The sequence below is a fragment of the Sinohyriopsis cumingii genome, chromosome 1, assembly GCF_028554795.1.
Source record: "Sinohyriopsis cumingii isolate HCF-2022 chromosome 1, ASM2855479v2, whole genome shotgun sequence".
In the NCBI taxonomy this organism is placed as follows: domain Eukaryota; kingdom Metazoa; phylum Mollusca; class Bivalvia; order Unionida; family Unionidae; genus Sinohyriopsis; species Sinohyriopsis cumingii.
Genome location: NC_142961.1, coordinates 19,768,836 through 19,780,362, shown reverse-complemented (window position 1 = coordinate 19,780,362; position 11,527 = coordinate 19,768,836). Strand labels below are relative to the sequence as shown.

Here is an 11,527-nt window from a genome sequence, read left to right as displayed (position 1 = left end):
CCACAAAGTGGGTTTATTAATTAGTCGTGAGGATATTGAAAAGAGAGCCGCACCCCTCACACATTTATGTATTCATAGCACATTGATTGATTTTTGTTGAACTAAAATAATTTTGTTTGATTTGGAATTTAAATTAATCGATTTCACCAACTGTGTTCCACTGCGTAAAAAGGAGAAATATTGTGTGATTATGTACCCCATGAGAAAAGTGACTTCAGTATACTACTTCCATATTGCTTTATCAAAATAAAATAAATTGCAAATATTCCACGATCAAGGGACTAAATGTAAGCAAACCAGTCCAATTTCAAAAGAATATTTAGAATGGCATTGCTCAAAATCCTTTTTATTTAAAAAATCACATTCAACGCATGCAATTGGTTGATTACTATATGTGGACGTTATAAAAAATGTGATGAAGCCTCGGGAGAAATAATAGAGAAGATTTCAGCAAAGTTAAATACTAATAAAATCAATTTAATCACGTTTCTTTTCCAAAAATTTATTGCATTCACTGGCATGATATTTTTTCTTCATGATCATAAAAAGTTATAAGGAACAATTTCAAATGGTATGATCAACATCAGCTTTAAAATCAACTTAGTCCGTCTCGATTGGTGAATGAAGCTCGGTGTTTCTCTTCAATGAAGCTCCCGATATATCAATATCGTATGCATATATTTATCGGTTATGCCACGTATACCAAAATCCATTCATGTCTTCATAACTAAGAGGAAGTAACAGAGTTTTATACTTCTATTTCGAGCAATTAAATTAGTATTTCTTCTTTACGCGTGATATTTTTTTTTGTTCTTTCTGTGCGAGTATAACTACTTTTAATCATGTAATGCAAATCTGATGTAAAAAGAAAAATATTGAAGTATGGCAGGTGACCTTTAAGGAATCTCTCTAATAGTTAGATGTATAGGCCAGATTCTGAGGGATTTCTTGATATCCAGAAGCTTCAGTTCGTTACGAATAATTTAGTTTGAAATAACTTTATTTCTACCATTACATACATTATGACCACAATTTCGTCGATAGTAAACATCCAAAATGTTGAATGGCCAAACACGTACATTTTTCAAGTCAATAATGATTGCAGCGCAGCAAAATATTCGTCCAAACATCCGAAATCGATATCTAACTTGTTTATTTTAGGATCCAAATTGCAAGAGAAAACAAACGGAATATATTCTTATATCAGCGTTGACTAATTCCGTTAATTTCGTCTGTTTTAATTGTCTTTGGAAAGAACATTAGGATCAGTTTTAATAATTTGCTTATTATGAAGGTTCTGTTAAGATTCGAATAAATGTAGATGCATTTAGTTAATGGGAATATATCTGGATTAAATATTAAATCTGGCAAAATGCCAAGAACCAGATCCAAGAAAAACAATTAAAAATAAGCAAGAAAGTGAATTAATACGAAATCAAGTATATTGGAAACTTTGAAAAAATACAAACAAATAATTCGTCCCTAAATATGAAGTTTATGATAAGATTTACACTTCATTCGGGAATAATTTGTCTTTGGAATCGGAGAATTATTACATCTTGTGAAGAGGTTTAGCCTTTCCACAGAAAGAACACCATCTGAAAAAATGTTATGTAGGGTCTCTTTCCCTTTAGTTTTCTAAGACATCAGCGTGCAGTTTACTGCTAGATGGCTGATGGTTACATTATATGCTTAGCCGTGGTACATTTCACAATAAAATCTCTGCCATATGTGGAATTCCGGTTAGTCGTGGTACATTTCCCATTAAAAACTCTCTACAGTATGTGTAATTCCGGTTAGTCGTGGTACATTTCCCATTTAAAACTCTCTACAGTATGTGTAATTCCGGTTTGTCGTGGTACATTTCCCATTAAAAACTCTCTACAGTATGTGTAATTCCGGTTGTTTCACTAAATAAAGTAAACACTCGCTGATGATTGCTTCATTTAAAGAGGTCAATCAAACACATTCGTAAATCCTTTCTTCTGAAGATTGTTTGTACTGTGATGGAAATTGTGCTTTATACAAGAAAATGATAGAACGGTGCAGCGTCAAGTAGGTTACTTCTCAAACTTTGCTTTATACAAGAAAATGATAGAACGGTGCAGCGTCAAGTAGGACACATCTCAAACTTTGCTTTATAAAAGAAAATGATAGAACGGTGCAGCGTCAGTAACTTTGCTCTAACCGACTACGCTTTAAGAGAACATTCACAAAGTAAAATATTCAAGACATGTTTATAAAATAATAATTAACACTTTCAACTTAATAAAATTGTAAATGTTCAAAGGAAATAAGATTTGCAACTTTATGTCACTATGTCACTATATTTTCCATAAAACTATATATATATATATATATATATATATATATATATATATATATATATATATATATATATATATATATATATATATATCGAAGTCGAGATTATTTAGTCCTCAGTTGAACTGAAATGAGGTTGAATGTAAATTAGACCACTCGTCTCCTCTGGCAAAACGTTATCCTGAAGGCAGTCAGAACTCGGTGTCTCAAATTCTTCTTCGATACCAGAATCGGCAGTTGACGATGTCTTTCTTGAACTGACTAATGGTTGTCTCGTATACCTGACTGCTGTTGTTTTCTTTCTGAAGCTCTCCGATGTCAAAGTCGTCTCTGCTGAAGGAACAATTTCTTTTGGAAGGACTTCGTCAATGGTCGAATATCTGTCTTCTCTATTCGGAACATCCTCACGTGCCTGATCCACACGACGGGAAATGTTATCATTAGAATCGTGCAGGACAGTTGTAGTTATACTAGACTTCACATGTCTAATTCTGAAAATAAAATGTATCATTCAGGTCCATTCTGCACTTGTTTATCTCTGAAAAATAATTGTATATTCTCTCTACCATGTGACATGCAGAGTTACGGGGGTGTAGCTATTTATAGGAATTTGCTGTAGATGGGATGATAAGGACATTCTGGGCTATCTTTAAATCAAAATTATTTTGCTATTAATTCATTTTTACATTTTGCAAAGCATCCATCTTTTAATTTTTGCAACCGCTCATCCATCCATTTGACCATTCAGCTCTCTATGCATCCAACAATCCATTGCATCAACCAATACATACCGCTAGACAGCTATACAATTATGTCAATTTTATATATATATATATATATATATATATATATATATATATATATATATATATATATATATATATATATATATATATATATACACATTTACATCCACGGTATTAAATACAGGTTCCAGACATGATTTTTAAGTGGAACATGTTTACATATTTTAACAAATTAATATTTAATGACTATTTTCGTGTGAACTTGAATACATTTTATCTTTAAGAGAATGTTGTGGTGAGGATGATACATTAAATGTAAAATATATTAGTCGTTTTGAACTTTATTTAGATGCATGTTTTCAACAAATGCCAATGTAAATGGTATGTTCGACGGAAACGGAATGTAGATATTGAACAAAGACGAGCTGAGTCACGTGTGAAACTGAGTTTCAGAAAGCATTGTCAAAACAAATAAAAGATTTTTGTCGTATATTTGTTTATTATCACCCAAAAAGGCTAAAACAAATGAGGGAGAATAGCTATTGTTAAAATCAAGTATCCTGTTGACCTTTTCATCTTTACAGCATATAAGCAGTTGTCTTATTCAACTCTTACAACAATATGGGTCAATCAAGTGTTCTGTCACATTTGACTCTGTGTATCAACATAGCATAAAGCATAGGTCATGATAACTGAACATGCATGCGCTCTATTTACGTTCTTTGGTAAAGGAAATAATTTTTTTGCTGGTCGTTTATTCGGTAGATAGCTTCTTAAGGTTTGTCTTGGCATGTTTTAAATAACAACCACTATGATACATGTATTTTCCTTGCCTTAATTGGCATGTTTTAAATAACAATCACTATGATACATATATTTTTCTTGCCTTGATTGGCATGTTTTAAATAACAACCACTATGATACATGTAGTTTTCTTGCCTTGATTGGCATGTTTTAAATAACAACCACTATGATACATGTAGTTTTCTTGCCTTAATTGGCATGTTTTGAATGACAAAGGCCTTCCTATATGTGATTGATAATGACACTAGTTCGTTTTATCAGTGGCATAACATTCAGTCTCACCATTTGTGAACGTCATATTTAAATTTATTTATAATTTTCGGACAAGTTTCAAATACTCTTTTATTCTTAGTCAATAATTCTTTAGATGTCTCAACTCGATAACACGAGTGGACATATTGTGTTGCAGCTTTCCATCAGTACCTCCGTGCACCTGTCTCGAATAGGCTTAAGCATGATAGCACACAAACCTTTAAGCCTAAATCCAGGACAATGTGCACAATAAATTAACCGCGTAGATTGTCGGGCTTCAAATGCAATTTATTTGACTTTTTAACACATTTTGAACTTCATAAACTAGTACTTTTGTGAAGAAACTATGTTAGGACGAATAAGGAACAGCCACTTTAATTGATGCAAGCAAATTAAATTTAGTTTACACGTTTGTATTATTAGTATGTATATTACATATGTACATAAAGTGGTTAGATGATCATGCCATAAAATGAATTTTCAATTTGCACACATTTTGTCACCCCTTGTCCTTCAATATTTTTGGCAATAACCCTTTTAGCACGATGAAGCAAAAACTTGGCCTTCTTAAAGTTTCAGGCCATAAGAGAAATTATCTTTTCTAAGAACTAGCTTTACAAATTATTTGCACACATTTTTCGGGGCAAATTTATTTTGTACCATTAATCCAAAACTAAATAAGGTAGGCTTATTCCATTAGTTATTTGCATGAGTATACATAATCTATTTAAATGTTCAACATATTATTAAATAATGTTTTAAATTGTTCATAATTTTGGATTTATGTGGAGTTAGACTGTTTTGGCCTCCAGTAGGGGTATAGATGCTTTGCAAACTGAATTCTAGCTTGCATGTTCCCAATAGACAGACTTCCAGAGGAGTTCATTAGGCTGATTTACTGCTTTCAATTGTAAGGACGTTTCTTAATCAATATACAAGCGAAATATTTTATACCTGTACGATTTGTAGCATGCAAGAATGATCCCTAGGTTTATGCAGGCAAAAGCTGCACCCGATGCGGTCACCATAACCACAGGAAATTCGTCTTTCTCTGGCTTAGCTGAAACGGAGTGTAATTTATTAATGTACCCAACGTATATGGAAAAAACATAGGTTCTATAATTAGCTCCTGCCCAACCAATACACGTCCACCAGAAACTGTTCCTATTGAAGATGAAGACTACATTTTCAGATGCAGCAAATACATGACTTAAACGGAATTAATAACCTTTATTGGTCAATCAAGAAAAACTTTTTAAATGAATATCAGGAAGATGAGAAACATAACTTACAATGAGCTACACACTATTTACAGTTTCGAACGATATCAACAACGTGTGTAATGTTTAGCATTGAAAATACAACCATGATTTTCGATTGATTATATATATATATATATATATATATATATATATATATATATATATATATATATATATATATATATAGAGAGAGAGAGAGAGAGAGAGAGAGAGAGAGAGAAAGAGAGAGATAGGGAGAGAAAGAGACTATGCTCGCTATTAGATTCCAATATAACGAAATGGTAAATAATCGTGGAGTGACATGTTAGTTTACTTACAATTGCGGCAAGATTCGTCTGTACACGATATGCGTCCACTTTCCGCGGTTTGTTTAGTAGTAGCAGTTGGCGATGAACACATTTCTACCCCACAAGTACCCCTCTGACAGGAGAAGTTGTTTCCGGCTGGAAGAAAAATAATTGATATTGAGGAACATTGTTCTAACAATAATCCCGGAGAATAATTTTATGAAGTGTTGCATATTCACCTTCAGGAAAAATATGGGGTTATATCGGTAAGTTAGGCTGCATGTCCAAACAGTCAGTACAGGTACTTAATGCTGGTTCGTCATATAAAGTCTTTTGAATCCCTTGTAACTGGTGATAATAGTTTCGTGATTTTCTCATACGTCCATGCTAAACTACTGAGGCCATACTTTCACGAGGCATACAAATGTAACGTTTGACATTTTTTGAAATGCTGTACCGACAAGCAGAGGCTTATTGGTTCACTACTTGTCTCGGCATTCGGACAAGCCATTGCTTAATAAGAGAAGTAAAAAAAAAATAACTTTCATGATATGAAATGTTTTTCATTTGATTTTCATTGAACATTTTACTGGTATATAGGGATGAGGAAAATCATTAAAATCATAATTTAGAACCAAACAATGATGCATTTTGTTTCTCTTTTTTACCAAGACAAAGCTTTAACTGAAGTCCATTATTATGATCTTGTCAAAATATATGTTTGGTGCCTACGTGTCCAGCCTAATATCCAGTCAAACCTGTCTATAACGACCACTTAGAAGATCAATCTAGTTGTCTTTATTGGCAGGTGAAAAGAGAATGAAAAGTATTTCGAAACATAATTTACAAGCAATTCATACATATTTTCATGTGATATTATTATGACCATATGGCCTTATCCTATGTAACAGAAAAGAGTGAAAACCAACAAGTTTTGTAAAATTCAACAAATAGTTTTTTCTCTCTAAATACAAAGTGAAAATTTAAAAAAAACTTAACAGTATTTTTATTTAAATCCAATATAGTCATACAAGCTCTATCCTAATGAGTAAAGTTCCAACTAAAGACCAATGGTATTCCAAATTTTTTGTGCAATATTGAATGTGTTGATGTTCCTGTAATCTCGAATATGATAATGTGTCAGTGTCCTGTAGTGTGGCGACGTGATAACAATCTTTTGATGTATCACAATAAAATAAACCAAATACATCAATATCTGAATTCGCTATAATTTCAGATTAATATTCCAGTCAAAAAATATTACAGATGAGTACTTTGTGTTTCCAGTGAATAATAATTTGAATAATTAAATCCACCCAAATCAAATACTGAACATAACAATAAAAACGATTCTGCTAAAGATGTTAAAGAAGAAGGGGTAATTTTTAAATAAACAAGATTATAAAGCCGTCTGCTTGACCAAAGTCGCATTTACCATTATCCGAAAATACTCTGCCACCTAAAGGAAATTTCCATTCTAGAACATTCCGAGGTCAGAATCAAGACTGTATCTTTAATTTAAATTCAAGTAAATATGTTTACATTAATAATAATCTAATTAAGTCATCGACAGTCATAACGAAATATCTAGCTATGTATTATATTGCTTATCAAATAAATGAACTTGATTGTGGCCAATGTCAGATTACTTAATACATTAAACATAACATATAATGATCCAGAAAAAAATACAAATTAAATATACATAACAATATGTTTCGACATTGATGTATTCCCTCATATGGTCCTTATATACCAGTGACCGCTTTGCAGTTTGTTTGAATATAAAGGTTTTAAATGAATAATGAAAGCTACAACACTTACTGGTAAGGATTACTTCTATAGATGTTGTCCAGCTGACGTTGGTAATTGGATTCTGAGCAGTACATGTGTAATTTCCGCCCTTGTCAATATCAATTACACCCAAAGACAATTTTGCACCCTGTCTTATACCCCTGCCCCATGTAAACATACAATCAGGGTGACAGTCTGCAGAGCACGTGATATTCCTCATCTGACAACCTTCTTCAACAAAATATGTCCTGTTTGACGGATCTAGAGTCAACTCTTCTGATGGACCATCTACAACATAAAATAGGTCGTTTGTCGGGTTTTTCGTGTATTTCAAACATAAAATAGGTCGTTTGTTGGGTTTTTCGTCAATTTCAAACATAAATAGGTGGTTTGTCGGGTTTTTCGTGTATTTCAAACATAAAATAGGTCGTTTGTCGGGTTTTTCGTGTATTTCAAACATAAAATAGGTTGTTTGTCGGGTTTTTCTTGTATTTCAAACATATTTAGAGCAAAGTAAAGCTGCCGATATAGTAACAGTTTTTGAACCAGATTTTCGTATCACCATTATACTTCAGCTATAAATAAAGCAATCCAAGTATCTGTAGCATTCAATATGGACAGCTATTGCAACGATAGTAAAACTTTGAAATACGCGTGGTTCTTGATGAAACAATAAACACACGCACAAGCCAACACATACACACTCTTTCAAAAATGTCTTTAAATAGAATCAGAAGAAAATACTCAAGTTCGATATTCTGCAAATCTTAAAAATATTCATTTTCACCGACACCATGTTTCTTGTATTGTTTATTAATTTAATACGTTCTTTCAACACGCATCTTTTCTACGCCGGTAGGGTTGATATGTAGCTGTTCTTTTGCACAATGCTAATTTATACAGATATTCTCAGATGAGGCATGGCGTTAGTGAAGGCATTTCTTATTTGAAAGCTTGAGAAAAAACCCACACCAAAAACAACAAAAACAAAACCTGGGGATGTGAACTAAATACGACGTCTAAGTACAGATCAAGTTGCAAGCTAGATGATTTTGTATACAAAGATGACGGTGGTGTTGACGGACTTTGATGCAGAAAACATATGCAAAGCCATTATTTGCTCTTACACTTTGGGTCAATCTGATAGTAGTTGCTTGCACTTGACGGCAGTTTCTGGCTGTCATACGCTATGCATGAGTATTTGTCAAAACGATCTTCTCTTTGCAGCCGGTGGATACTAAGTATTTGTTCTCTTACAGTGTGAATTGAGTTATTCCCCAAGTTGGTATCGTTTAGTGTCCAGGTGAAACTCATCTGAAATCCGTTTGTTTCTGGTCTGCTCTTAGACTGAGTTTTACATTCCATGACATAGTCCTTGTTGACCTGAGCAAGTGTTCTCTCAACTATTGTGGGGGTATCTGGACGCCCTGAAATATTGAGCAAGTTTCTGCTATACGTCAAAAAAAAATTAAAATGTGTGTTGCTTTATTTCTATGTCAGTAAGACTGATCACGGCATAGAAAGGTCTCGTTTCACGCACGTTCCACAATACTCTCAAAATTAAAACCCTAACGACCGCCACTGTCTAACCCCGTCGCTATACCCTAATGACCGCCACTGTCTAACCCCGTGTGATGCAAATGCTGCAACCGCTTGTGATCATTGGAACGGATTTACTGTGAATACAATTTCGTTCATGGCAGCAAGACAAACGTAAATTATTTTATAAATCTTACATCGACTAATATTCAGACATGTTCTAAATTATTTTATAAATCTTATATCGACTAATATTCAGACATGTTCTAAATTAATTTATCAATCTTAGATCGACTAGTATTCAAACATGTTCTAAATTATTTTATAAATCTTATACCGAATAGTATTCAGACATGTTCAAAATTATTTTATAAATCTTATATCGACTAGTATTCAGACATGTTCTAAATTATTTTATAAATCTTATATCGACTAGTATTCAGATATGTTCTAAATCTGAGTTTCCTTTAAACAACATTTGTTGTATTTGATCTGCCATCCTAGTCATTATGGATAATTGGCAAGAATTGCAAAGTACGTTTAATCGAATAGTCCATACATGGATCCTAATGAATTAATATACTGTGGCATAGCTACTGATCCAGATGTATAGACAAGATACCTCTTTCAATGCCACTTATATAACAGTTGCATGCGTTTCAATTAAATTTGTACAGTTCAAGCAAATATTAATTTCAAATTACACAATACAGTTTGTTGTACTAAACAGATCTCAATAGACGGTGTACAATGAAAATCAAAAGACAATGCCAATAATTAAAAAACATTATCAACAAAAGTGACTATTCACATCGATAGTGAGACAGTATGCGGCAAGTACATCTCACTATACTTCTACACATTTTAAAACATTCATAGATGATTCTATGTGCTATTAGTGATAAACTGAAGGAAAGAGAAGAGGAACAAAAATGAATATTGATTATAACCTGCAACAGCGAGGATCTGTGAGCCAAGAACTGCTCCAAATCCGACAAGAACGACTCGAAATTCTCCCGCGTCCTCTATCGACACTTTGTAAAGCCAGAAAGTCATTTCTGCTTGCGCCATATTCCCTGTGTAATTAATCCGACCTCTGTATCTACCAGCAATTTCTGGAGGATTCACCCTGCTTAGGAACACCATGAGCTTGTCATCTGGGCTCTTCTCTAGTGAGATGAAGTTATTGTCCAGAGGAGCACTTGTCAGGGATATATTGAAGAATACATCGTCACCCGGTACGGCAAAATACGTTCCTTGAAAATATAGTTTGAACAAAGGACTGATTGGTGGGAAAGTTGTGTACAAAAGTATGCATACATCTAATGACATATAAACTGGTTAAATTGTCATTATGGAAATAACCAGTCTAGTGTATACGATATATCAATGGAAGGCTATAGGATAGATTCAGACTTCAGACATTTAGATATCATTTATACTATATAGTTGTAGGAAGTTGCATTACATGATAGTCATATTTGATAATGTGATGATGATAAAGATGATGAGAACGACGATATAAATAGCATCGCTATTGTTTCTGTATATGTTCTGGTACGCTTACATTTTCTGATAAAGCGATTGAGAATAAAATGGAGAAAGGACAGCATGAAGAGCAAATAACGATAGTATCAGTACCAAGGAAGAAAGAAAAATACCTGCATTTACGTTCATATGATGCAAATACAGGAACAGTAAGGCCGCAAAAGCAGGTGTTCCAAGCCCCGCCATCTTTCTTTACTGGAGAACTCTATAACATTTATGTCTCTGCAAGATCTCCAGCCAGTGATCTTACACATCCATTTCTGTTTGCCTAGCCAGTGGTATACTGTATTTATATACCATATTCATTACCATGTGAAAATGTTCAATGTTTAAGACCATAGCCTGAATAACTGGATGTCCGATCTACTTTCTTTCATTGTTCAATGTCCTGTTTATTTTGTATAGTTTTGCATGGGTTACAGGGATATGACCTTTTTATTTCGAATCGACAATGCAAGTAAAGGACTGGACCTGAGATGAGAACAAATGCTTGACGATGTGAAGGAAAAGATGGATGTGTTAATATACAGATCTTTGATGAATGAAATATAATGCCAAAATGGTAGAGAGAGAGAGAGAGAGAGAGAGAGAGAGAGAGAGAGAGAGAGAAAGATGGTGCATTCACATAGAATATGAGAAATACTACTTATACTTAGCACCTAAGAACAGGACAGACTATCATGGATAATTTTTATATAGGTAATAATATTGCTCATGGAATACCTGGTGTGTATTTTTCTAACATTAACATGTATGTCGTGTAATATTTTGTTTTAATTATCAAACAATTAGTTTTCATATCAGCAACTTCAGAAAGTGATATTTTTGTAATATAATGCTTTTCATTCACGAACCACCAAAATATACAACAGAAAGATTAATTAAAATCAATGCAAAAACGGGGTCTGAAGGGGGAGTAGAGTATTGCCCATGTGTCTTTTTCAACCTTTCAATGAAAACGCTGTTAAAT

General features: G+C 33.3%; 1 protein-coding gene across 2 annotated transcripts; it reads right to left on the bottom strand.

The window, feature by feature from the left end:
* Positions 1-330: 330 nt before the first annotated feature.
* On the bottom strand, positions 331-10,895 carry LOC149806516 (uncharacterized). 2 transcript variants are annotated; one of them, XM_089954095.1, is made up of 7 exons: positions 10,671-10,893; positions 9,960-10,265; positions 8,598-8,897; positions 7,501-7,758; positions 5,707-5,832; positions 5,082-5,187; positions 331-2,816 (listed from the first exon to the last, which is right to left on the bottom strand). In XM_089954095.1, the coding sequence occupies exons 1-7, from the start codon at positions 10,741-10,743 to the stop codon at positions 2,435-2,437; spliced, it is 1,551 nt and encodes a 516-aa protein (XP_089810221.1). In that variant the 5' UTR covers positions 10,744-10,893; the 3' UTR covers positions 331-2,434. The 2 variants fall into 2 exon arrangements, with proteins under 2 accessions (XP_089810221.1, XP_089810232.1); XM_089954106.1 differs by lacking the exon at positions 8,598-8,897 and having other exon boundaries at positions 10,671-10,895.
* Between the last annotated feature and the right edge of the window lie 632 nt (positions 10,896-11,527).

Excerpts from the sequence above, each read along its gene's own strand:
- LOC149806516 (XM_089954095.1), bottom strand. The coding sequence starts at position 10,743 with ATGGCGGGGCTTGGAACACCTGCTTTTGCGGCCTTACTGTTCCTGTAT. Across the intron at positions 10,266-10,670 it reads TCATATGAACGTAAATGCAG|GAACGTATTTTGCCGTACCG; the intron begins GTATTTTTCTTT and ends TATATTTTCAAG. Across the intron at positions 5,833-7,500 it reads TATAGAAGTAATCCTTACCA|CCGGAAACAACTTCTCCTGT; the intron begins GTAAGTGTTGTA and ends TTTTTCTTCCAG.